The sequence below is a fragment of the Coloeus monedula genome (genome assembly GCF_965178545.1).
Source record: "Coloeus monedula genome assembly, chromosome: 2".
Classification (NCBI taxonomy): domain Eukaryota; kingdom Metazoa; phylum Chordata; class Aves; order Passeriformes; family Corvidae; genus Coloeus; species Coloeus monedula.
The window spans coordinates 90,896,078-90,923,765 of record NC_138782.1 but is presented as its reverse complement, the minus strand read 5'-3'; the positions used below and the strand labels follow the sequence as shown (position 1 = coordinate 90,923,765).

The 27,688-nt window shown below is 36.7% G+C and overlaps 1 protein-coding gene across 1 annotated transcript in view; it reads left to right on the top strand.

Moving 5' to 3' along the window:
• Positions 1-27,688, top strand: part of ADGRB3 (adhesion G protein-coupled receptor B3) — a gene marked incomplete at both ends in the record, with an annotated part of 447,304 nt that overhangs the window by 241,275 nt on the left and 178,341 nt on the right. The window contains 3 exons of the mRNA XM_082302615.1: positions 15,602-15,748; positions 16,483-16,558; positions 25,320-25,422. Of these exons, the coding sequence (XP_082158741.1) occupies positions 15,602-15,748; positions 16,483-16,558; positions 25,320-25,422 (326 nt within the window). The remainder of the gene's footprint in view (positions 1-15,601; positions 15,749-16,482; positions 16,559-25,319; positions 25,423-27,688) is intronic.

Sequence of the window (27,688 nt, the reverse complement as noted above, 5' to 3'; positions counted from 1 at the left end):
TTTAAAGCTGGGAAAATGGGTAGGCAAGTAAGTGTGTAAGAATCTGGTAATTCTTTTTTCTTGTAGGCTTTTGTTAGAATATTTTCTTCTGTTCATATTTTTGTTATTCTTTAAATTCTCTAACATCACATTTACTCATAAGCTTTTTAATACATGGTTTAAGGGAGTCTCTGTCTAGAGACCCGCATGCACATTTTAATGACTTTTTTCCCTATAGATATAATTTCTATTGATACCACTAGTGGCTGTATCCAAATTTTTACCTGTCACTCAGCATTCTCTATGTTCACATTAATCCGCACATTAATCTGCATTGTCAGTGGTTTTAGAAAGGTTTAAAGTCTCTCCTAGCTGTATCTGGGTGTGAAATGAGATTGGTCAACCTGCACCTTTTTTCTTTTTTTTTTTTTTTTATTTTTTCTTTTATTTAGAGTTTCACTGAAATACAGCTAAACCTTCCCATTAAAAAATCTTAAATAAAGTTATGTTACCTCACAACTGTGTTAGACAATTATCACAGGCTGGCTGACAAGCTAGACATTTTTAAATTGCCAAAATACTGTTTTGTTTCTTTGCAGCATTTGAACCTCTTGGTGGTACAAAACATTAAGACTTAATATTTATATTGCTATCTTAATATTTCATGTTGAAATAGTTTCATTTAGTAGAAATATATAAACAGGTAGAATTTTTTCATTCAGATCCAGTCTATGATATATTCAAGTTTGGACTAAAGAAGAAAATGATTCTGTAGTTGGTGGCTAGGGTTTTCCCAGGAATGTGAGAAAAACAAAGTCAAGTTACTATTCAAGTGAGCTTTCTTTGTCCTCAGTTTAATCATTCAGACCCATGTTGAACTGATCTGTTTTAGAAGGAGTGAAAAAGTGAAAGAAGGTATGATACAAAAAATTGCATAAACGTAAGCTAAATGTGTAATGCATCATTATAAAAAAGGCCAAGGATTTACTTATTAAAACATACTTGCAGATTTTATTTAAAGGCTTCCATCCCCCTCTTATCCTATCCTGTGTATAATTCTCAGTATTTTATACCTCTGTTGAATAATAAAACTTGTTTATTCTTATTAATGTGCTTAAATAAGCTGTTTCACTTTACTGATTTACTTCTTTTGTCACTTCTACTAAGTTCTCATCAGCTCTATTTTTAGTGTTTATAGAACCAAAGAAATGTTAATGTTGGAAAAGACCTGTAAGATCATTGAGTCCAGCCATTAACATAATACCACTGTGTTCACCACTAAACTATGTCTTTAGGAGCCACATCTACACATCTTTAGATAACTCCAGGGATGGGGACTCCACCACTCCCCTAGGCAGAATGTTCCAGTGCTTCAGAACCCTTTCATTCAGGAAAATTTTCCTAATATCTAACCTAAATCTCCCCTGGCATAACTTGAGACTGTCTCCTCTTGTCTTATAACTTGTTACTTAAGAGATGATAATGAGCCCCACCTGGCTACCAGCCTCCTTTTGGGCAGTTGTAAAGAGTGATAAGATCCCCCCTGAGCCTCCTTTTCTCCAGGCTGAACAACCGCAGCTCCCTCAGCTGCTCCTCATCAGACTTCTGCTCCTGACCCTTCACCAGTTCCATTGTTTTTCTCTGGACTCCCTCCAGCACCTCAGTGTCCTTCCTGCAGTGACAGACCCAAAAATGGACACAGGATTTGAGGCATGGTCTCACCAGTGCCGAGTACGGAGGGACAATCATTAACCTGGTCCTGCTGGCCACACTATTGCTGATACAGGCCAGGTGCCATTGGCCTTCTTGGCCACCTGGGCACACGCTGGCTCATGTTCAGCCTGCTATTGACCAGCACCCCCAGGTCCTTTTCCATCGGGTAGCTTTCCAGGCGCTCTTTCCCCAGCCTGCAGCACTGCATGGAGTTGTTGTGACCCATGTACAGGACCTGGCACTTTTTCTTATTGAACCTCATACCATTTTAATTGGCCCATCAGTCCAGATTGTCCAGATCCCTCTGCAGAGCCTTCCTACTCTCCAGCTTCCGACACGCACACCCAACTTGGTATCATCTGCAAAGTGGCTGAAGGTGTACTCGATCCCCTCACCCAGATCATGGATAAAGACATTAAACCAGACTGGCCCTAATGCTGAGCACTGGGGAACCCCACTAGTGACCATCTGTCAGCTGGATGTGTCTCCATTCACCACCACTCTCTGGGCCTTGCCACCCAGACAGTTCTTAACCTAATGAAGAGTACCCCTGTCCTGTCCCAGCCATGGGCTGCCAGCTTCTCCAGGAGAATGCTGAGGGTGACAGTGCCAAAGGCTTTACTAAAGTCTAGGTAGACGACATCCACAGCCTTTCCCTCATCCACAAAGGAGGTCACCTTGTCATAGAAGGTAACCAGATCAGTCAGGCAGGACCTGTCTTTCCTAAACTCATGCTGATTCAGCCTGATTCCCTTGTTGTTCAGCCCATGGCCCATCCTGGCACTCAAAAGGATCTGCTCAGTCAAGACCTTACCTGACATGGAGGTCAAGCTGACAGGCCTACTGTTCTCTGGATCCTCCTTCTGCCCCATCTTGCTGATGTGACTGTTCGTGTAAGTTTTGGGGAAAATAATTACTCTATGCAAAATTAATTTCTTTCTCCAAACACTGTAACCAGTATGTTGTCTCAGCACATGCATTGAATTATGAATTTGAGCACCTTTTGAAAATAGTTCATTGCAATGCAAATGTCCCTTTGCAATAAACATAATGTAACTGTAGAACACAGATTTTTAAATCATAAAGATTTAACTAATAGCCACAGTTCACATCAAGATTGGTCCAGATTATGCTGACCACATCCGTGCTTCTGAAAAAAGTGACTGCTTTGAAATATTATCAAATAACTGAGCATCCTTACACTGACCCCTAACTTTGTTCCTTTTTTGTTCAGTTTAGAAATTTTATTATGAGTGTTTGCCACCAGAGTGCAGTCAGTTTAGTTTCCAATAAAGCACCATTTAGATGTTTTGGGATTAGAGACAGAAAACCCATTTAGTACATAAAAAATATTCTATAAAAGCAATAGCACTGAAAAAACTACACAGAGCAGAGACAGAAAAATAACTAAAGGGGGGAAAAAAGCAATTTTCTTTCCAGGATCCTGTAAAATACTATTTGTTGGGTAACAATGCTATAATCAGGATATGGTGGTGCAGAAGGATCATATATAAATTGCATGTTTTGATGGTCCAGTTCTCCAGGGAATGATTTGTACTAGGGAAGCCATCTTGACTACAGATTTTAATACAAGTACTATTGAAAGGCAGTAAATATTTTCATTTTTTTCTGGCTGTCTCCTAGATCTAGCTGTGGAGATAATTACAGTTACTCCAAATAAGATATGGCAGTAATAGCAGAACTGGACTCAGGTGTAAAATACTTGACACTGAATAATTTTGCAAGAATAAAATACAGATTATTTTAAAAAAGAGTTTGCAAAAATTTTCAGTAAATTTGCAGCTTCTCTGGCATATACATTCAGTCACTCTTTGTTAGGACTTTCAGGTACAGGAAATTAATTGAAGCCATTTCATTGTATTGGTGGGTCATGAAAACTATTGATGAATAGATAACAAAAGTTCCATCCCTGCTTCTTATTTCCGTATTTCGTATTCATGAAATCACTTTTTTTAAAAATTCACTATGATTTCTTATGTAGTAACATGCGCAAACTCTTCCACTTTAGCTCGCAGGTATAATTGTGTTTTCTGGAATATTGCACAATGTAGAATCACATTTTAACTTTATGGAGCTTCTACCTACAGGAAATATTTCCAGAAAATAAGGGATAGTTCACCAAAGCAGTATAGTTCCAGTTTGGGGGATTCCTATTCTGAATAAATATTTCATAAGCATACTGCAATGAACAGCACAAAGAACTGAAGGAAAAACCATACAAATAACCCCCAAATTTGTATTGGAACAACTGTAACAGAAAATAGGCTGCAGGTAGGGTATAGTGCCAAAGAGAGAGCAGAGTCCCATCAGGTGCTTGTGTTAGGAATCCAAGTGTTGCAGAGCCAGGCACAATGACAGCTTCTTATGACTGTATCTGTCAAGCCTCAGGAAAACCTGAGATGTTTTCTTACTCACAGCACTTTCTACACATTAGCTGTCCAAAGTGGTCATTCTCTACTGCATGTAAAAGCAAAACTGAAGGCACTCTAAGGGCATTTGAAAATTTTGCCTGAATCCAAATAGACTTTTTTAAGATTTAGAAACCTCTCTGGTGCAGGTATAATGCTATGTTATATCTTGAGTTGATTATTTGGACAATATTCTATGTTTAATTTTGTCACTGAGCTCAGTAATAATGTGCATTTTATGTACTCATCAGCACAAGCAAGGGTTAATCCAGTATTCCTATATGCAGTTTAAGCTCACTGTGCATCAAAATTCAGATGATTTTTTAAAACCCTGAGAAGGCAACACAAGCAACCCTGATTAGGCATCTCTGTCTTTCTCTGTCAACATCATTCAAAATGAATGAAAATGTAAGACACCTGAATTCTGACAAGGGAAACAGTAATGGTGGAACATCTGACTTAGCTGACTAGTTGACTGTTTATTTCCATTTCTTTCTTAGATGCTTGGATCTTTTTTGATCCCTCCTTCCACAACTTTGATAAACATGAAAAGCTTCTCATTTGGGGGGAGTGGGAGGGAAGAAGCAGGGGATGCTGGAGATGAGATGACCAGAATTAGATAACAAGGGCTGAGCACAGGGTCCACATGCCATAGTGATTCATATGATTGCGTTATAACAGCTCATAATAACCAAGCTCTGTCATTCTTTATAGGCCAGGTTTTCTAGTTAGATCTTTTTTAAAGCATCTCCTCATTGTGTGGTTGTTTTATTGAAATGACCATAATAACACTGAGATATTTCTCCCGAGTTACTAAAGTTAATTTAGAATTCAACAATGTGAACAAGTAAATCAAACTCAGTCTAATTAGTATTACTTACTACTTATATTGGATAGTGTCTATATGTCCCACTGAGGTACTGAGTTTTGTTCTGCCATGCATGATGTAAACAATCTAAATAAAGCATGTGTGCATTATCCTGACAATTATATTTCACAGTGCCCCAGGACAACCTTTTACAATCCCTTAAGCAAATCTTAATCCAGTTTATGTCCTCCATGGAAAATATTCAAGATGAATTAGACGTGCATCCAGAATACAAAGACCTAGTTACAAACTCCTGTGAGGAAGGTTAGAGTCATGGCCTCAACATGAAACTGAGACACAGGAGATCTCTGTTTCTAACAGTTCTGTTTCATATTTTCTGTGTGACTGTGCTCAAGACTGTCTAGAAGGCATTTAGTGTTCCAGGATATGCTTATTAGCTACTGGGTTCAGGGACAAGCAAGAGTAGGCAGCTCTGTGAGAGAAAATAGGAGACAGCAAGGCATACACACCAGCCTCACTGGCAAAGGCAAGGTCCCACAGCATCCAAAGAAGTGCAGAGAGGGTCTGTGATGGTAGCCAGACTCAGCTAATATTCCACATCAGCAGACAAGTCCATAACAATGGGGCAGTTCTGACATCAAGTTGAGAAATCAAATCAAAGCATCAGGGTCAGGATCTGGTCCAGTGGTTCCCAGGAGAGCCCATAGTGATAAGGTAGGTCCAAGGTCATTAACCTTGACATGGAATCCGCAGGTCAAGTTTCAGAAAACCAAAATACATGGCCATGTACAGTCACAACAGATTCATCTTAAGTGCAGCTCCTGAGTGAAGGGGCTGTGGGCCCCCATTTCTCACAGACCTTTTTGCTGTAGTTTGATCTAAGCTACAAAGTTGCATAAATTCACAGCTGATTTTGAGTACATGCAGCTTAAGCTGTAGAGGTGTGTGTAATGGGGATGCACTGGTACTGACAGCTTGGGCATCATGTTGAATGCAAAACTCAGAATGGTAGATTCTAGAGAAGTAGTCTGATGCTGACCAGGAAATGCTATGCTTGTGACTAAATTCTGTCTCCTAAATTATCAGTCAAGAATTTAGTAAAGCACTAATTTGAGACATCTCATATTTATCTGGGATGAATTAAGCAAACCCACCTTCCTTCTGAACCCTTGATTTATGTATTGTACCAGTTGTCAAATGAATATTCAAATAGGTGGTTGGTGTTCTTTTCCTCCTAGATAGGTTTTGATGGTGATAGCCTTGAATCCTAATGGACATTCTCATCCAAGGTAAGAAAGGTATGGTTTATAATGCCTTCAGATGGGGACCCTGTGTTCAGACAGAGACCTAATTGCTAGCAGATCTTCCTACTTCAAGTGCTCGAAACATTAGCTCAGTATTCTAACTAGCAATGTTAGACCAGTAGATCTTTCTCTGACTTAGGTTTTAAAATAGAAAGCAACCTCAGATGCATTTAAAGAGGGGACCAGTCTGGTTAGTAAACATACCTAAAGCTTGAGCTTTTTAAGGATTTATCTGTCTAATTTCTCAATCTTAATGGACCTAAAGTGTAAAGAAAGCTCTGTCTTCTGCTTCTGGAAAGGAAAATGGAGAAACTTATACATTCCTGGTGGATTGCCGTGAAAACAGGAGCCAGCTACAAGCATTTCCTCCATATCCACTGTTTTGCAGGATATGGCTTTTAATCGATCTTTACTGTTTAGGATTCACTAGCTGCTTTCATACTAGTAATTCTGCATTTCTATGGCAGAGTAATTTACAGTTCTCTGTTTTAATTTTCTTGTAGTGTTATCCGAAAGTTCTTCACAATGCTATTCTGTATGATAATGAAAATGCTGTTCAGCAATAAAATATTGTAGAGATCTGGTTTTAGTTTGCTACTAAAAGCTGTGATTAAAAACATATATTGATCCCCATTATTTATTTTGTTTCCCCTGTGTGTGGCTTTTCTACATCAAATTTTCTATCTCCGTGCCTGTGAATTTACTTCTTACATCATCTTTCTATATCCTGAATAACTTAGTTCACATCTTTATAGATTTCTGAATAATAGATTTAGTTATCACTTCCCTAGAGGTAAAACAGTAGCCATCTTTTCTTTGCTTCAATTTACTTCTTCTGGGAAGTAATCATTCTGCTCTGCTCTACATCACCCCAAGCAATGTAACGTTCATAGAATATTTGTATCGATTCCCTGCTAATGATTTTCATATCTGTTTGCCTCCTTACCGATCTCTCATCCTTTGTCAAGTCCTCCCCATCTTTTTTAATGGTTTTTATTGGATATCTAACCATGAGCAAGCGTGATAGATAAACATGTAAATGATCTCTCAGTCTCAGCTTTTCTTCTTTCTCCCTTCTCTGCTTCATCATCATTCCCACCTTCTGAGCTCACTACCTTAACATTGCCTTCAGTCTCACTCTCTTTGCTGTTGTTATCAGCTAGAATCATCAGCTCAGACACTTGTTCCAGTCACCTTAGTGACTGAAAAATGCTTGATTTCTGCACCTTACCTGCCCAGTAAATCTAAAATGGTGTTGTAGGTGACCTTGCCCCCTCAGTATTGCCCATGGATTTCAACTTCATGTCTGTAAATTAAAACTCAAGCACTTTATTGCCAATTCATTCTATCTCCTGCATCAGTCTCCATCTTCTGTCTTGCTTTATGCTGAGTCTTTCTTTTCCTTAAGAAGTGTTTTATGACAAGGCAGGAGAGGCTGCCTGAGACTGTAGCTTTAGTAGCATGAATGCACAGTAATACTAAGACGAACAGAAACAAATACAGCTCCTTCAGAAACAGAGTACCTTTGATGTTGCTCTGGGTCTATTTGGCTGCTCATATCTTCATCTTCTTCAAAATAATGCCCAGAAGATGGAGTTCTCTTCTAATTAATGAAGTACATCTTCCTACCATGTGTTAAAAGCATTTTTCTAAATAATTACATATTTCAGGAAGCATTCCATTTATCACGAGAATACATTTTCCTCTGACTGCTCATAAAAAAACTGTTTACATTTTCATTAGTTCAACTGGGTTTTCTTCAAACTTGTTATTCAGATTAGCAAATTGATTTTATTCTTTACATTCCAGATTTGCCATCTTCAAATAGCTATATTAAACTTACAGTGTGCATTACTAATTAGTAAATAGTAAAAATTACTAAAAATTACAAAATGCTAAGCTTCTACCCCCCACCCTTCCCCCAGGGGAACATGCAGAAATAGTATCTGGAACATATACAAATTCTATTATGCTATAGCTATTTCCATGCACTATTTCTCAGGGAATAAACTTTAATATTTTCCATAATTATTTTTAAGATTTATTGTCTAGAACAACAATTTTTAATGGTATTATTATTGTTTGGACTTGTAATTTTTTAGATTTTATTTCCATACCTGGAACAAAGTTATCATAATGAATGTGCAATCAGAAATCGCTTGTGAGACTGCATATGCATATGTGATAGTTGATGAGTCTATGAAATTTGTATATTCTTGAGTTTTTCCTCAAATGCAGAATTTGGTACTGAGCAACAAAAGGACACACAACCAAAAGAAAGCACTTGCCTGCTGCCTATGATTTTTTTTTTTCAATTATGTTAAGTAGCAGAAAAAATCTGAGTTATTATTAAATGCATCCTGATCATTGCCTGAAACCATGCTGCTTTCTAAGTTGTCCTGTATATCATACTGATCATATTATGGTAGTGGGTAGCTCTCCCACTGCATTGTCTATAGAAAACAGAAGGACAATATTCAGAGATCACTGTTAAGGTAGCTTCTTGGTTAAACAAAGCATTATTCTTAACCTTTAAACAGTGAGCCTATTTAAGGCAGATTTTGCTTGACATCAAAGGAAGGATTCATGCAAAGTTCATCCTTGATTAGTGAAAATATCTATGAAGTCACTACTTCTGCTTTTGCCTATATTGGTACTGTGTCTTGCTACCCAAGGCTTGAACAGTGAGACAGTATCTGCTTTGGGCTGATGAGCTTCAGAAATGCAAGTACACAGCAGGCTTCTAGGGACATCCCTGTCTTGTCTGCCCATGGAGCAGTAAGTTTTAATTTAAGAATTTATCACTTCTCTGTGGTTAGTCATAAGAAGTAGTAGATCTGTTAAGTTATATTTTCTTAGGAGCATTTTGCTGAACATAGTTTGATGTTGGTTCACTGTGAGGACGTTTCATGAGTATTATTTACAGAAGGAAAATTACCTTGTTGTTTTGTTCATGTTCATGTAAGGGGATGCCACTTCACCACAGTCCTTCTGTTATACATAATCTTGTAGGTGGTAAGAAGTGATTTTATCTTTGGACTGAGAGAAGGATTTTAATGAAGCCTGCTCACAGGCAGAGTTCTGTAGCAGATCTGGAGATCCGTAAATCAGTCTCCTTTAAATGGGGGTTTCACCATTCGTGTTTGTTGCAAATTGTCTTTAAAATGAGGGGATTTAAGTGGATAGAGAAAATCTATTACAAATACCTTCTTCAATATGTCCATTTGGTTTTTTGTTGATGATCCAGGCAAGACTTTGTTCCCCATGTGTCCAACATGGGCTGACTTAAATAAGCTTCTTTATTCTCTAAAAACCAAATTTTTTACATTTAGGGTCAAAAGACTAATTCTAGAATGTGTAAATATTGTTCTAATTGATTCTTCTTAACAGAGATGTTTTGCAGAAATGCTCAGTATTCTGTGTTTCAACACAAAAACCTTTCATATTCTTTGTTAAAATCATCTCTGACAATGTCAATTCTAGTTTACCCAGAAACAGATTTAGCAGGAGCTGTCTCAGAAGGGCAGTAAAACATTGCCTGTTTCAAAAATCAAAATGTGCTAAGTGATGAACTCGAGTTTACTAAATACTGAATAATATATACCTAGTATACTGTCAATGAGCAAGTCAAAATAGGATAGGAAAATAGCAAATGATGCTGCTAATATACACATTTTCTGTTTTCTGTAACTGAAATGCAACCAAATTCTGTATCTTAAGTTACTGCAAATTAGAGATCAACATGGTTACTGTGCTGTAAAACACAACACACCCAGAATATTATCACTTATAAGAAAGCAGAATCAGAACTGGTATTGCAGCTAAGGGGAGACATCTGTAACAACCTGTAAATCGGGTCTACAGCTTCCCCCATGAGGGGAAGAGGAGGGGCAGGCACTGAAGTCTTCTCTCTTGTGACCAGTGAAAGGACCCAAGGAAATGATCTGAAGCTGTGTTGTTGGGGTTTAGGTTGGGTATTAGGAAAAGATTCTTCACTCAGAGTGTGGTTGGGCACTGGAACAGGCATCACAGTGCTAAGGGAGGTGTTCACATCACCAAGCTTGCCAGAGTTCAACAGGCATTTGGACAATGCTCTCCGGCACATGGTATGACTCTTGGGGTAGGTATCCTGTGCATGTTGTAATTTTAAAACCTGAATCTCTATTGTGAGAACTAAAGTTGCATTTAGTTCATGAGCAAACATCCAGTTGTTTATCTGTCATGTCTTTCAGTGAATCTGATTTTCTGTTCAAATTTATTTATTATTCAAGGGGCTAGTTCCAAAATTTTACCGGTTTTTGTTGGATACAGGAGGCTAATGGGTGAATACTAAAGAGGAGGGAATTTTTTTTCGTGACACTTACTTGGTTGCTTTATCTTTTTGTTGGTTATCAATCCAGACCAATCAGAGAGCTACTGGAAGTTGCACTAGGCAGCTTATAACTCACTCAGGGTTATAGGGATCAAGGCAATACATTTCAACTTTTCTAGACCATGATCTACAAGAGCTACTCATACAGGAACTACACTATATTTTTCACTCTAAGTTTTCTTGACACATTAATTAGCCACTTTTGTGCTGTTCTAAATAATCTGCTTAAATATCATTCACATATTGTTGTGTGTAACCAGGTCATTTGTATAGTGATGGAAAATGGTCTATTCCTGTAAGTTTGGTGTTAATCAGTTACAACAATGTTTTGTATTACTTGGTTGTGGTATGATCAGTTAGTAGTTGCCAATTCTGAAATTTTCAGTAGAACGGTATCGAACAGGTTGTCTGCAACTGCAACACAAAAATGAAATAAAGGGAAAAGGAGATGTATTGGTAAAGGATATTAAGAAATAATCCATCACAGTTCAAAGCCATCACTAAATTGAGTAGACTAGACTACTTTCACAGATTCTTCTGAATCAATAATTATTATGGAAATATCAAATATGTATGTATTCTTATGTGTAATTGAACTATTGTCTTGTAGTTTATACCAAAGTGCATCAAAAAAATACTCAAAGAAGCCTCTTGTCTCAGGCTTCTGCCACCAAGAGCTCAACATGCAGCTTGCACTGCAGATGTGCACAGTGAGCACCTGTACTAAATCACAGAATGATACAATTACAGAATATGCTGAGTTGGAACAGACCCATCACTGAGTCCCACTCCTGGCCCTGTGCAGGACAGCCCCAAGAATCACACCATGTGCCTGAGAGCTTTGTCCAAACACTTCTTGAACTCTGTCAGGCTGGTGCTGTGACCAGTGCCCTGGGGAGCCATTTCGGTGCCCAACTGCTCTGGGTGAAGAACCTTTTTCTGATATCCAACTAAACCACCCCTGACACATTGCCTCGAATCCTGTCTCTGGTCACCAGAGTTAAGAGATCAGTACATACCCTTCCACTTCCCCTCTTGAGGCTGTTGAACACCACAGTGAGGTCTTTCATCAGTCTCCTCCAGGCTGAACAGACCAAGTGACCTCAGCCACTCCCCACATGGCTTCCCCTCCTGACCCTTCACCATCCTACTCACCCTCCTTTGGACACTCTCTGGTAGCTTAATGTCTTATATTGTGATGCCCAAAACAGCAGACAGGACTTGTAGGAATTGCTGTGATACAAGTAAATAAAAGAGAGAATTTTCCATGTTGGAAGAGTTTAATTTAACTTGACACATGAAGATTTTCCTCAACTTCTGCTTAGGTCATTTTCATTTTAGTTTTCTTTTTTTTTCTGTTTTTTCATCTTTTTTTCCTACTTTACATTTTTTTTCTTATTAATATTGTCTTTGACTATTTTTCCAGTAGTATACAATTTGTGTGTCAATACTGTGCAAAAATACTCATACCACAATGCCTAAAAGTGTCCTTGTTTGCCAAGTTCCATCTCACAAATTCAGGACATGATGATTTGGTATATGGTAATTTAAAATAATAACAAAGAAAACCCCTGTGAGAAACCTTTGGTTTTTTCAAATGAGAAGACATAATCCTTGTGTGGCAATTGCAGAACTGAATCATTTGGGTTCCAGAATTTTAAGCATTGTTTTCTAATACAAACCTAACATTAAAAGAGTACAATAAAGTACAAAGCGAATGACGTCTTATCATCTGTGTATAAGAAACTCGCATTTGAGTTTCTGACATACAAATGACCCAGCACATGAATTATATACATTCCCCTCTAAAAGGCTTGTTGATTTCATTTCACAATAAGTAATTATTTTGTGCTGCAGATTAAAAGTGAGATTGAGAGCCTCACTTCACAGTGGAAAGACAGCTGATCATGAGCCAAAGTTTCATTGAAATGAGTCATAGACTAATATTTAATAAGAATATTAGCTCTCCTAAAATATAAAATACAGTTTACAGTGGTACTGAAAAGGTGGGAACTATTTCATGTACCCACCTGGTCATCTTGATAGACCTGAACTTGTCTCCTCCAGTCAAATTCCATTAAATTATCTTACACCTTGGAGCATCAGAGCCCCGTTAGGCACATCCTCATGGAATCATTTGGCAATGTGTCTAAACAAGGACCTTATTATCTCTGTGGATCTGTAAGAAACAGACTTTGAAAGACATGGAATATGCACTACTGACTCATATTCAACTTTCTGTCACCCAGGATGCCTAAATATCTTTCCATGGCACTGCTTTCCAGCATCTCATTTGCCAGTCTGTGTCTACATCCAGGGCTGCCCCATCCCACGTGCAGAATCTGGTACTTACCTGTGTTGAACTTCAGATGGTTGGTGATTGCTCAGCCCTCTAATTTACTAGGGTCTCTCTGCAGGGCCTCCCTGCCTTTGAGGGAGTCAACAGCTCCTCCCAGTTTCATACCAACTTGCTTAGTATCCCTTCCAGCCTGCCTCCAGGTCATTTATGAAGTTGTTGACGAGAACAGGGCTGAGGATGGAGCCCTGTGGAACCCTCTAGTGACAGGTCACCAGTCCGATGTCACCCCATTCACTCCAACCCTTTGTGCCTGACCTGTGAGCCAGTTGCTCACCCATCACACAATGTGTTTATCCAGATGAATGCTGGACATTCTGTCCAGACGGATTCTATAAAAGACAGTATCAAAAGCTTGACTGAAATCCAAAGAGATCGCGTTTACTGGCTTCCTTTGATCAGCTAGGTGGGTTACCTTGTCATAAAAGGAAATCAGGCTTGATAAAGCAAGACTTTTGTTTGATTGTAAGTAAAAAAACCCTTATCTGAACCATGAATGGAAATATATAGGATCATAGAATCATTTAGGTTGGAAAAGAGCTTCAAGATTATTGAGTCCAACTGTAAACCAAACACTGCCCAATAAATACATATATTTATATTTATTCCATATAAGACATAAGTCAGATTTTTAGGTTTTATGCTTTGGTTTTGTTATTCATCACCTAAATAATAACAAGTATTTTGGTGGTTTTGGTTCTGGGTATTGTTTAGGTACTATGATAAATGGCCCTATTTAAAATACAGAGGGAGATGGAGTACAGAAAGTACTATCCTAGACCCTCACCATTTATCCAGTACTAAAGTGGTTTTCTGTTTTGCAGAGTGAATTCCATTGAATAACATTGATTTCCTATTTCAATAAAGGGATCTGTCGGCCAAAAGGTGGATGAAATATTAAGGCTCTACTATCTAATTAGATAGATAGATAGATAGATAGATAGATGCACAGATAAATACTGTGCAAGTAAAAAAAAAAAAAAAGCCCAGTATTGTCTTATACAGGCTGTATTTAATTTTGAAAACTAAATAACTGTTAGTTTAATTTTATTTATGTGGAAAATAAAATTATTTTAAGAACTACTGGAAAAAATCCATTTTTACAATGTTAATATATTCTGTATAACCATTGATTGCATGTGAAGGCACACAATCCATTTTATGCCCCAGTAATTCTGAAACATCTGAACTCTATTCCCTCCACATACCACCTGAAAATTCACAAGACTAAGCATCCCCTTAGTGCTGGGAATGGATTTGCCATTGCAGCCTGGAGGGGATTGTAACTAGCATTATAAAGCCCTGATGATAGTTTTATAATGGAAAGTCTGAAACAACCTCAAGTACCGCCTCATTAATGTGATTCTGTAATACATAACCAGTCTAATTTGAAAATAAGAATCAGTTATTAAGGAATACATTTGTGGAGTTAATATTGTTAACTTCTTAATTTTGCTCTTCTCTTGTATTTGAATTAGTCTTCTTTCAAATAAAATCTTCTGATGAGACACCTAATGGTTTTCTACTTTAACTTTTCTGTTCTGCTTGTTTTTACAGCTGTTCCCCATTGTATTTATGTTTAATCCCCTTGCAGAGTCCTTGCAGTGAAATCATTATGCAGATAGAAGTATAGTCCTGATATCCAAACTCTTCCAACTACATTAGCCTCTTCATAAATTGATTAGGAAAGACATTGCGCAGGAAATGGCTATCAAGATGGCTTACATTAAGAATGGAGCTAGTGCTCCAGATGTGTTTTTTGTCATCTCTCTGAGTGTGTGTACATGCTTGCAGCCTTGTCAATTCCTTTAAAGTAGTTTGAGTCTTACTAGACACTGACAGTGTTGCCATGGAGTTGTACTTGGATTTCACAGCAAAGCTGAAACTGATTTCCAGATGAGAGTTGAGTTAGAAAATGGGGAGAAAACCAGAACGAGTAAACAAATTTCCAAACTATCTTTAGATTTGATACCTTCTTTTTCTGTCTTGCTATATCTATTACAGATATAACACCTATGTTGTTTGGGTGTTGAGTTTTTTTAGATGGAAAAAATATAATTAAGAATTCAGAATTGAGATTATTCTTTCAAGGAAAAGCAATAAGATGCTATACTGCATTACTTTACTTTGTGTGAATATGAGGTCTTTTAATATGTGAATCTCCTTAATGGATCTATCTTGAGATTGTGTCCGTATAGAGGATAAAAGCTCTGATACTGCTTCATTAGCCTGTATCAAGAAGTTTTGTTTCCCAAAGCAATTTTCAGCATCTTTTTCCTTTTATTGTCACATATGATTATTTTAGAATTTGCTCTGAAGACACAACAATGTCCTTATGTGTGAATTTCAGGGTATAAGATGGTGCATTCAATAATCCCTGTTAAGAAATTTAATCAGAATCTGGCTGACAAATGTTATGATCAATATCACACAATTAATCCGTAGTAGACTGCATAATAAACAGAAGATTATGCTTTCTGAGCCAGTTAATGTCCTATGAATTCCTGCTTTACTTGAAATGTGTCATTAAAAGTTTTGTTATTGCAGTACTGTTGTCACTCTATGATGCTTTAACATATGAAACACAATTTTATTTGATTTTATGATTTTTCTTACTAGTGGCTAGCATTCAGAAGCTTCCTGCTGCATCTGTTTTAACTGACATCAATTTCCCCATGAAAGGAAGAAAAGGAATGGTTGATTGGGCACGAAACTCAGAGGACAGGGTTGTCATTCCAAAAAATATCTTCACTCCTATGTCAACAGGTAAAAGAGCGTATCAGCATGTTAATTTTCTATTACCTTTAGCAAGGAAACTCTGCATGTGTCTCATGGGATCACTGTATAATATAGGATTTGTTCTTTTATTCCTCTACCCATAGTTGATCCTAGAGAGAAATGAATGGTCTTAATTTCAGCACCTTGATAAAAAGTGCTGCACAAATCCTAGACATTATTTTCTACAGCAAAGAGACAATGCTTTACTTAGTTACTGTGCACAGGATTTAATCTGTGTGATCTGAGGTGAGCTGAAGTGCAGCTCCACTGAACCCCCTGAAGGTGCTGTACTCCAGCAGACAGAGTCATTGCAACATAACTTTTACCCAAGGAAGCTCAGCAGGCAAATTAGCCTAACTTCAGGTACAATTTACAAATATCATTGCAGTGCAGGTCTCTGACAGTAGAGAATTTACTCACTAAGCCTTAAACTCTACAGACATTCTTTGAGAATGCTTAATTATAAATGTAAGTGAACTAGCATGGATGTCAGTATACAATGATGGATGTCTTGAAAATGTGATTTTCAGTGGTTTAAATCTTTCGATATGCTCCTGACAGTGCTACATTTTTATGACAGACTTCCAGGATATAATTCAAAATTATGATGGTTTATTTAAAATAAAACTTATATTACAAAGATAGATGATATTCAGAGATTTTTATGCTGATGAACGCTTGCGAAAGAGAGTTTTAAATTTTTTTTTCCTTATTCTTTTCAGAACTAGATGAATCAACTGTATTTGTACTTGGAGCAGTGCTATACAAAAATTTAGAACTCATTTTGCCCACTTTGAGGTAAGAAATTTCATAAATACAATATGATTTGACGTATTTCAGGATCATAACTATACTATATATCAAGATAAAAGCAGACAGTCAAGACTATTTGCATATTAGTACTGCTGGATTATTTTTTCATTATATTTATAATGTATATGCATATATTAATCTCTCCGTCATGCTTAGTTACTTGCATGATAGAAATAGCCTTTGCATCAAATTGCCTTAATTTATATTTCATGTAATCTATATTAAACTTAATTACAGAAATTTTTGATCAGAAGTATATGCAGTGATGTACCTTAATGGTCAGACCACTTGAGCTTCAATCTACTGTTTGTCCAGATAGTACAAATGGTCTTGTAATGACATCATAACTTGACATACTAAAGTTGTCTGCTCAACTTCTACAGAAGTCTCTAGCAGTAGTTTTCCAAACATTTTTTCAGTGCAAATTGTATTCAGAAGGGACAGCATAGCTACAGAGAGGATCCGTTTTAGAAACAAGACATGCATGTGCTGAACAGCTGGAGTATATAAGTTTTGAGGGCCATACACATGCAAAAAGATACAGAGAGGCCTCTTGTTTCACTTTTTCCTTTTTGTACTTGCCAGAAGACAATTTGGAAATAAATATTTCGCCTCTTCTTTTCTAATTACCAGTTATGATAATTTCGTGGTCCATTAATACTACCTTACTTTATATGATCCTGTGCACCATTGGTCTACTAATGCCCTTTTACAGTAAAAGAAACACATGCAGATGGTGTCACAATAGGTCCTACTGAATTCACAATAATTAGAAAAGATGGTAATAAGGAAGCCACCAGATCACCTTTCCGTACTCTATTTAGCCAAAACATCAGGATTTGAAACAAAGAATGGAAAAACAAGAGGTTTTTACCAAAATCTATCTGAAAACAAAAAAAACACTAATTCCTAAGAAAATTAAAAATCTACTTCCTAGCAAAGTTTCAACGTGCTGTGGAATGAGTAGCTGCAAGTTCGGGACAGAAATCTCTCTGAGGTAGAGCACAGTTTGAACAGTGATGTCCTGACAGGACACCTGGAAGCCTAAAAGTGCTGGCAAGGGCCATCTGTGCTTAAGGCATGATATAAATGACAGCTCATCCACTTCTGAAGTATTGCTAAGCACTTCCCATTTGTTGTACCAGTTTCTGAAATTAGCCGGGAAGGAAGAGATGTTTGTAAAAGATTTTTTTTTTTTTTTTTTACCCCATACTCAAAGAACCAGTGACAACTGGCTTATTTGAGTTAGTTCTTTTTGGTAGACCTTAGATAAAAATCTGACAGTCCTAGGAAAGCATCAATGTGGCTATGTACTTTTCAGACCTTTATATTGTAAACTACAGTCTATGGTCATGCCTTTTCAGCCTTCACAGGTCTGTAGTTTTAATTTACAGAAAAATGGTGTAAATGTTAAATTCTGTATGTTTGCTTATATGAAAAGTCTTTCAGAGCCCTTATTTCATCCATTAGAAAAGTGAGGTTTATATGCCTTACTAGATTTTCCCTAGAAACAATACTGTTGTTTTTAAAATTATTCCCAAGTAGCAGGAATAAGGGCAGAACAGGGACATAAAAGTATAGCAGTGTAAACGCTATGGATTATAAGTGCTTTTTGGTTCCCAAATATTTTGCTTTTGTCTGTTCTGCTTTCAGCTGGTTACTGATTTGCACTGCTAATTTAACCACTTCTCTGTACAGTTCAGTTCATAGGTAGGTTTTGTGACTTACTTTACCAAAATGGTCTAATAATCTATGTATATCTATTCATAAATGAAGTCTTTAGAAATTCAAATACAAAGGTATCCTACTTTGCCTCTGAATTTGTTCAATATTCTTTGAATCTAATTCTCAGGTGCCTGTAAAAAGGAACCTAGCACTATTACTCTCTTATGTATGTGAATGAGGAATAAAAGTAATTATTAATCTGTGATATAAAAATATAACGCATATTCCTCTAGTGTCTTCTTTGTCTGGAATATAACACTTTGCATTTCCTTAATGAAATACTTTTCTTGTTATGAAGCTGTACTGAAACTTTTAAGCTTACATCTCTTACCTCACCAGGAAGTGTATCATGCAGGATTTCTTTTCCCATGGCAATCATATTCAAAATATGATCTCATGAGCTTAAAATAGTACCTCAGAAAAGTCACAATTTCAAACTGCTTTCATAGAATTATAGTGTCATTGAAAGGTTTTCCTCCAAATATCATCTAATTCTAACTTCCCTCCATGGGCAGGGACACTTTCCACTAGACCAGGCTGCTCACAGCTCCATCCAGCCTGACCCTGAACACTTGTAATGACAGGACATCCACAGCTTCTCTGAGCAACCTGTTCCAGTGTCTCAACACCCTCATTAAAAATTTTTTCTTCTTTATGTCTAATCTAAATTTATCATGTTTCTATTTAAAATCTTTGTGCCTTGCCCTGTCACTACAGGTATTGGTAAAAAGTCTCAGTCTTTATCTTAGTGTCCCTTTAAGAATCGAAAGCCTGCAATAAGGTCTTCATGGACCTTTCTGTTCTCCAGGATGAACAGCCCCAACCCTCTGAACCTTTCTTCATAGGAGAGATGTTCCAGCCCTCTGATCATTTTAATGGCCCTACCCTGGACCTCTTTCATGCCTTTCTTGTGCTGGGAATTCCACAGATGGACATAGCACTCTAAGTGGTGTTTCACAAGAGCAGAGCAGAGGGGCAGAATCACCTCCTTCTCCCTGCTGGCTGTGCATCTTTTGATGCAGCCCAGCATCAGGGTACAATTGACTTTCTGGGCTGCAGGCCTGTATTGCCAGCTCATGTTCAATATTTCATCTACCAGTGTCCTCCAATATTTCTTGACAGGCTGCTCTCAATCCTTCTATCCTCTAGACTGTATTGATACCAGGGATTGCTTCAACCCAGATGCAGGACCTTTCAATCAGATTTGTTGAACTTCCTGAGTTTTTCAAGGACCTGGCTCTCAAGCCTGTGAAGGTCCCTCTCGATGGCATCACTTCCCTCCAGCGTGTCACCCACACTGTGGCGTCATCAGAAAACCTGCTGAAGGTGCCCTCAATCCTTTTGTTCGTGTCATTGATGAAGATACTCAATACTATTGAATGCGTTTTGACACCTTCAGATATTTTAATGTTCATTCAGATAGAGTATCAGCAAAACCTTTGATACTGTCTCCCATGGCATTCTCCTGGAGAAACTGGCAGCCCATGGCTTGGACAGATACTCTTTTCACTAGGTAATAAACTAGCTTGGATGAACAGGCCCAGACTGGTCGTGAATGGTACTACATCAGGTTGGCAAATAGTCTCTAGTGGGGTTGCCCAAGGCTCAGTATTGGGGCCAGCCCTGTTTAATGTCTTCATTTATGATCTGGATGAAGGGATCAAGTGAACCCTCAGTAAGTTCGCAGATGATACTAAGCTGAATGGGAGTGTTGATCTGCGGAGGCCAGGAAGGCTCTGCAGAGGGATCTGGAAAGGCTGGTTCAGTGGGCAGAGGCCGGTGGTGTGAGGTTCAACAGGATAAAGTGCTGGGTTCTGCACTTGGGTCACAACAACCCCATGCAGCATTACAGTCTGGGAGAAGAGTGGCTGGAAACCTGCCTGGTGGAAAGGGACCTGGGAGTGTTGGTTGACAGCAGCTGAACATGAGCCAATGATATCCTGACCTGTATCAGCAATAGTGTGGCCAGCAGGATCAGGGCAGTAATTGTCTGGTTGTACTCTGACTCACTCCCTGATGAGGCCACATTTCAAATGCTGTGTTCAGTTCTTGGCCCCTCACTGTGAAAAGGACATTCAGGTGCTGGAGAATGTCCAGAGAAGGGCAATGGAGCTGGTGAAGGGTCTGAAGCACAAGTCCCATAAAGAGAGGCTGAGGGAGCTGGGGTTATTTAGCCTGGAGAAGAGGAGGCTCAGTGGGGACCTTTTCACTCTCTACAACTCCCTGAAAGGAGTCTGTAGCCAGGTGGTGGTTGGGCTCTTCTCCTAGACAACAAACAACAGGACAAGAGGAAAAGGCCTCAAGCTCTGCCATGGGAGGTTCAGGTTGGATATCAGGAAGAATTTTTCACTAAAAGGGTGGTTAAGCACTGGAATGGGCTTCCCAGGGAGGTGTTGGAGTCCCTATTCCTGGAGGTGTTCAAGAAATTACTGGATATGGCACTTAGTGCTATGGTCTAGTTGACAAGGTGGTGACCAATCGAAGGTTGGATTTGATGATCTTAGATGTCTTTTCCAGCCTAGGTGGTTCTGTGATTCTGTAATTTGAAATTGGAAAAAAGCTGCAACTGTGGTTAGTGCTGAATTTGTTATTACTCTGTGGAAATTAGAACTAACATGCAGGTTTTAAAGTGATCTTTATTATGGTCTGTTTTATTGTTTTGAACTTGTTCGGGTACATGAATGAAGGTTTCTATACATCCCACTGCATTTGGAAAAGGTTTATTCTTGTTTGCTTGCATTTTGCAATGAAAAAATATCATCTTACATGTGCTAATATTAATTACTCATTGTACTAATATTGCTTAACTGTAATAAATATTATCATAATAACCACATTAATGCTGAAAATAATGAAATGCGTCACTGCATTACTGTTGTCTATGGAGCAAACACTGTAGGATGAGAAGGAATGTAACATCATCTATTTTTTATATGATGCCTAGAAGTGCACAGCACAGGAATTAAAAAACCATTCTGGATAAGTATTTTATGTGATGCTTTTTCTAAGTATAATGACAGTTAAAAATATATCAAGGGTGGGAATGAAGAACAAAAATTAAACCAAGGTAAAGTAAGTAAAACATGGTTGAATTTGAAGGCCACATCATTTACACCCTAAAAACCTGATAATAAAGGTGACTTCTACCAGCTGCATTTAGATATCTAGAAAGGTTTACCAGTTCCCATGTGATTGCAGTTCCTGGCTTTACAGGAGTTAGGGTGTGAATAAAGAAAGTATTTGGTTGTAGTTTCCAGAAGAATAAAGGTGACATGCACTCCAATACATTCCTTATTTTTATCACTAGAAGGTATGCAATCTGCATCATCACAAGGAACTGCTTTAAAAAAAATAAATAAAAAAAATTTTTAAATCTCAGTATATCTTTAGGGAAAGTCTTCCAAAATACCTAACCACAGAATCCCCATCTGGTACATCACAGGTGTTCTGTGAGTAAAATGAGGATTTCGTTATCTAGGACAGCCAAAATTAGCTGCATTTTACCATACGTGTTTAATTTTTCTTGGTTTTACTAGCATAGTATCTATTAAAAGTGAACACAGTGTGAGATGGGAACTTGCAACTGTATTAATATAGAAGTTTCTGGACTTGTGTTTAATCCTACTGGTACATGTACATTCAGAGAATTTTGCAATGAGTGTTTAAATGAACGTTTAGGGAAACAAAAACTTCCTCATAAAACTAGAAGAAATTTTTTTCCATGCACAAGTAAATAAACTTCCTCTGATTCCTAATATATTTTGCTGCATTACACTGTTCTTGTATTGTCTTATGGATTTGTTAATAGCAGATACTGAAATATCGAATATTTTCAGAACTCTAGACTATTATTTCCAAAGTTCTTGCACCCCTGAGCACACTTATGTTATTGTTAAGTTCACAGAAAATTGATTCTCAGTACAATACTCCTCTAAAAGATATTATATGTAATTTCTCTCTTGAGCACTTTGAAGCAATACATTGCATATTGCCATAATGTAAGACAGTTTTTAACTTTAAGAAATAAGAACAAGTAAAGAATCAATGATTTTGCTATATCAAGCTTTTTTTCCCATCATTTAAACAGCCACCATAAATTTCCTGCTCAAATTTTCTTCACTGAAATGTTCTCTTTCCCCATTTGAAACATCATTCCTAACCCCGACCTTCAGGTGCTGTACAACCAAAAAGGCCCTTAAATTTCCTCAGGTCAGCTTTGTTAGACCAAGGATGTACCTCAGACAGGCTTTTATTGCATCACATTACAGCTTTAGCTTTTGTAGTTTTTCTGTAATGTATACAACTTTTACACATTTATAACTTCGATCTTACTGTCTTGCAATAGCAACATGCCTTATTCATAAGTTCATTTTTGTTGAGTAACATGGATTCATTCTAAAAAGAAAAGAAAACATGAATTTCATACTACATAGGATCAATATGATTTCCCTTATATAAAAGAATACCCTCAAAATTTATACCCTGGTAGGAAAACAGCTTAATAAAATAGCTCTATTTTATTAATATCATTATTAACTCAGATCAGAAAAAAGCTCTAGGGCAGCAGCTCTGAAAGCATTTCTTGAGCTTTAACTCCATCAAACATTGCTATCTTGAATCCTCAAGGACTTATCCATAGTTTCCAAGAAATTGAATAGATTGTTTTTGAATAATTTATTTCAAAACTTAACCCTGATGAGCATCTTTCTGGACAGTCAGCAGAGCACCATCCTCTACAACTTCATTTCTCATTACAGTTGAATTTTCGATTCTTTTTGATGAAGGAGAAGGAGCTAATGGTGAAGTCACTCTCCACCATAAAAAAGCTGTAAGGTAATGCATTTGCCCAGGAAGTGTGAGAGAGATCATTCCCATTCTATGCCATTCGCAACATGAGAGGGACTGAAACTGTCTGAGGACATTTTGTAAAAGCTGATTACTTAAATTCCTGGATAAGTGTTCTCAGAACTAGGCTGCTGTTTTAAAAAAATATCTTCAACAGAGATAGCAGTGGTTTTGAGATTTTTTCAAGTTTTTGAAAATTTTTCAACTACAAATTTTTGAGCTTTAATTTAGAGACATCTTAATATGCTATGTGAGTTTAGAATATGCTTTAGAATATACTTACCAGATTGTATTCTTCTAGGGACTGTCCAAGCAGTTAAATATGAAATATGCACATAGGCATTGTGCCCAGACAGGACAGTGACGAGGGATACAGTTTTCATTTCTCAGTGATATAGGCAGTTTTATTTATTTTCTTGTGAAGCAGTCTGCTAGGGGTTCTTGAAAATGTAAGTAGATTGATAGAGTTTTAATGAGACTGAGGTTAAATGGATGTGCTGAAGTTACAAACTAGACACTTAGATGTTCTTTCAGATCTCACCATAGAACTGTCAGAACTGCACTAAAATGAGATACACCAAGGAAAACTTTCTTGATCACGAAGACTGACTGTAGAAGAGTACTGAAGTAGCAGTATTTACAATAGTTTGCATGAATTTCCAAAATTGAAATAATCTCTTAGTAGATAGTAAGCACCATTTTCACTTGTCATTATATGTTAGAGAAATCAGGTTTTTATTTATTTGGAGTTTTATTTGGTTTGGGGGGTTTGGGTTTTGGGGTTTTTTTATAATTATAGATATTCAGCTACTGTAATTCTACAGAATGCACTGAAAATTTGCTAAACATTAAATGTTAGCCTGACTGATACATTTTTGTCAATAATATGTGAGACTTCAAAGTGTAACCAAAGGGAAGAAATAGGAATTAAGTAAAACAGAAAGTCAGTTCCATTATATTTTCATTATATGATTTGGCTGAGCAAAATTGGACTAGAACTCATACCTTGCCCCAGAAGAACAATTTCGTTCCTTGTGCTGAATGAAATGCCTGCTGAGCTAAGTTTCTATTACTGTAGCCATGGCAATTCCTGTTTCAATGATCCAGCAAAATGGAATTCTCTCCTAAATACAAACTCCCTAGAGAAAATAAGCAATTAAACAACAACAGCAGCAAAAGAATATTTATAATGTCTATTATAATTACATCCAAACTGCCTAGTTTTGTCTTTGATAACATCCACCTGTGAATATGCCTTTCTGTGAGGTGTGGAAAGCAGCATTACATACAAAGTAAAACCATAATGATCACCGGAAGCAGTCAGGCTGATAACTGATGGTCATTCTAAACCTGACAGGGTCATAAGAAGCAAAGGATCTCATACATGAACATCATGTCAACATGTCTTTATGCCTGTATTAGCATAATCTTGGCATTACTAGCTAGTCCTAGAAAGGTTGCTATGATACATAGTGATCCACATTTTACATGAAAAGAGAAATTGATGATGAATTAGAAAAATGGACAGAAAGTTATTAATTTGCATAACCCAGTATAATAATGTAAGACCAAATCTAATCTTCCATATGAGAAAAAAATCATTGGCTTGGCTGGATTTCAGTCAGGGCACAATTGTGGTTTAAATTCTAAGAAGTATTTAGCTGATGAAGTTGCCCACTCATACACCAAATACAATTTTTTTAGAATTGGAAACAGGTATGCTTTTTTCATGAGCACAGAATCAACAGAACTGTACAGTCTCCCATTGTACTCACCCACCTTCACAATCTTACAGTTAACAGTCAGAAAAAACCCCAACACAGCACTGTGGAAGAAAAATGACTGTATTTTATAAAACATACCTAGTGGGTCTATGTTGAAAGAAGTAGATGAGATACACTCAAACATGCACAGAATGTTTATGTCATCAATACATTCTTTTAATTAATAAATTGTACTTTAAGGAATTACTTCTGTGCCATTGGTGCTTTTCAGTCTTCAATGCATTGAGTACAGTTGAAATAAGTGTTTTCACCACTTTCAAACAAATTATTTTCTCCCTTAATATTTGTCAACTAAGTCACAGAAAATACTCCATTACATCTTTAAATGTAGTATTAAAAGTCTCATTTAACCTTATAAAAACTTAAATTTTCCATTTTTACATTTTTTACAGGAATTTTACAGTTGTTAACTCAAAAATCATTGTTGTTACTATACGACCTGAGCCTAAAACTACAGATTCTTTCCTGGAGATAGAACTGGCTCATCTGTCTAATGTAAGTACAAGGGTAGTTGATATGCTTTTACAAGTATTTTTGCCAAATCATATGAGAGAAAAGAAGTGGTGTTGTTTTAAATATCAGGTAATAAAATGCAGTTTAACTTCTAAAATTTAATCCCAGGAACAGTGTAACAATCTTTGAAAGGAATGTGTACTTGATCATGCATGTGTATAAACAAAACAAAATTAATTGTTGTTTTGTGAATGTTGAGGTTTTTCGTTAAACGGCAATTTCTGTTGAAGAGTTTACATTAAATGCTTTCATGGTTACAATTGAAAATGTATCATTGTACTGACTGCTTAACCTTTTGCTCCCTGCATATTTCATAGAGCTACAATAGTTCTTCAGGCCCTTTCTTCTTTTCTTGATTATTTTATAGAAGCCGGTTTTTACTTAACCCATCGTAGCAGACTACAAAAATGCTCTGGTTCCAATTTAGCTTACAGTCCTAATAAATGTTTGAGATTTTTTGTCATTTAAATTCTATATTTCTCAGGCTTTAATCTCACATTAAAAATGTTTTAAATGGGAAAAAAAAAAGGACTTTCCAAATATATGAAAAATATTTAGACTTTTTCTTTCTGTTTTCAGCAGTCTCCCAGCACTCACAAGGAAAATAAAATCTATCTTTTGTGGAAAATTTTCGTCATATACAATATTGGGAAAATAACATTAAGTGACAAGCATGGGGGTAATTTATGTGAAGGCACAACTTATAAACTCTCTCTGTTTATGTTACTAAGAGCTAGAGTTTGCTTTGAATAAAGTCATAAAAAAAAGATGAAGAGTCAGTTAGAAGAGACAGTTACTGGAACTTTTGAAAATAGTATTGTTATACAAAAATCTTTAAAGCTGTAATTTTGAAGTTATAAACAGTTACTCAAGTGGTCATATAGATACAATTCAGCTAGAGAAGTTCCAAATATTTCAGTCAGTTGCAAAATTGAATTAGTGACTCTGGGCAAAAGTATGAAGAAAACTTTTTGAACTCTAGATCTTTAAATTACATTTTACTCAAGGTTAGAAGAAACTGTCTTGACATTAATGGGCATTATGATCAGCCATTCAGTTCCCAGAAAAATGCCAATGCAAAGAACATCTCAGTGAAAGTTTGGCAGAAAAAAAGGAACAGAGGAACATAAACTGAGCTGATTCCTTACTTTTCAATAACATTGAAAGTGTATTGATGAAGAATTGTGTCGATTTGGGGTTTTATGGTTCTCTGTTTCTGTTTATTTTTAAGATGGTTTATGACATGTAGATTTCATTTTCTGTTTTGTTTTATTTTCTTTCAAACCTAAATTACATTGTATATATTAGGAGAAAATATCAGTCTTCAACATAACTTTTGTTTCTGTCAGATATTTCACTTAAAATATTACGATATATTTGCTGAAGTAAACACAAATTAATCCTATATATCAGGGGAAGAACCAATCAGCTTTGAAATATAATACTTGTTTTGGTCTTACTAAGATCATTATTAGGAAGAATTTATGGTAATTTTCAATGCTATATTTTATAATCTATTATTTTAACAATGATTGGGGGGTTACTTACAGAAATTGCAGAATATAACATTTGTATTTTGAAATTGAAATCACTACTTGAAAAAGTAGCAGGTAAGAGGGCACATGGGGTAGCAGGTAAGAAAATTATTCTCATTAATTTGGTCACGTGCAAGAAAAGAAATTTAAAAATTATATAAGAAAATAATACTGGTAAGCAATGTATTAGCATTGAAAATATTTCTAGACCAAACACAGTCTAATAAAACAAGCACAACACAGGCAAGACTAGACTAATAAAAGGTTGAACTGCTAAACCCAGAAGCTGAAATTCTACAAAATTATTAGAGAGGGAATTTTTTTTCATCTTTTTTTAATCCGTCCTTTTGATTAATTTACAGAGCAAGTTTTTGCCAAGTTTGAAAATCTTGAAAATTAAACTTCATTGTTACAAAAGATCAGATCATATCTTGACAAAGCAGAAAGGTAATAACCTTGCCAATACATATCAGAGCATTTCTTTTTTTTTTTGGTTCAGTTTTTTGTCCTATAATATAATCCAGAGAAGCATCAAGTGCTTGAATCAAATTTTCATCCCTTAAACTTACATACATCCTCCATTTATGTAGGATCTCAATCCACCTGAGTATACAAGTTGGATTGGCAGATACAATGACAATATCTTGCTCCGGAAAATCCATTAATACAAATCAGTTATATAATTTTAATATCTTTAAACATTTGGTCATTTG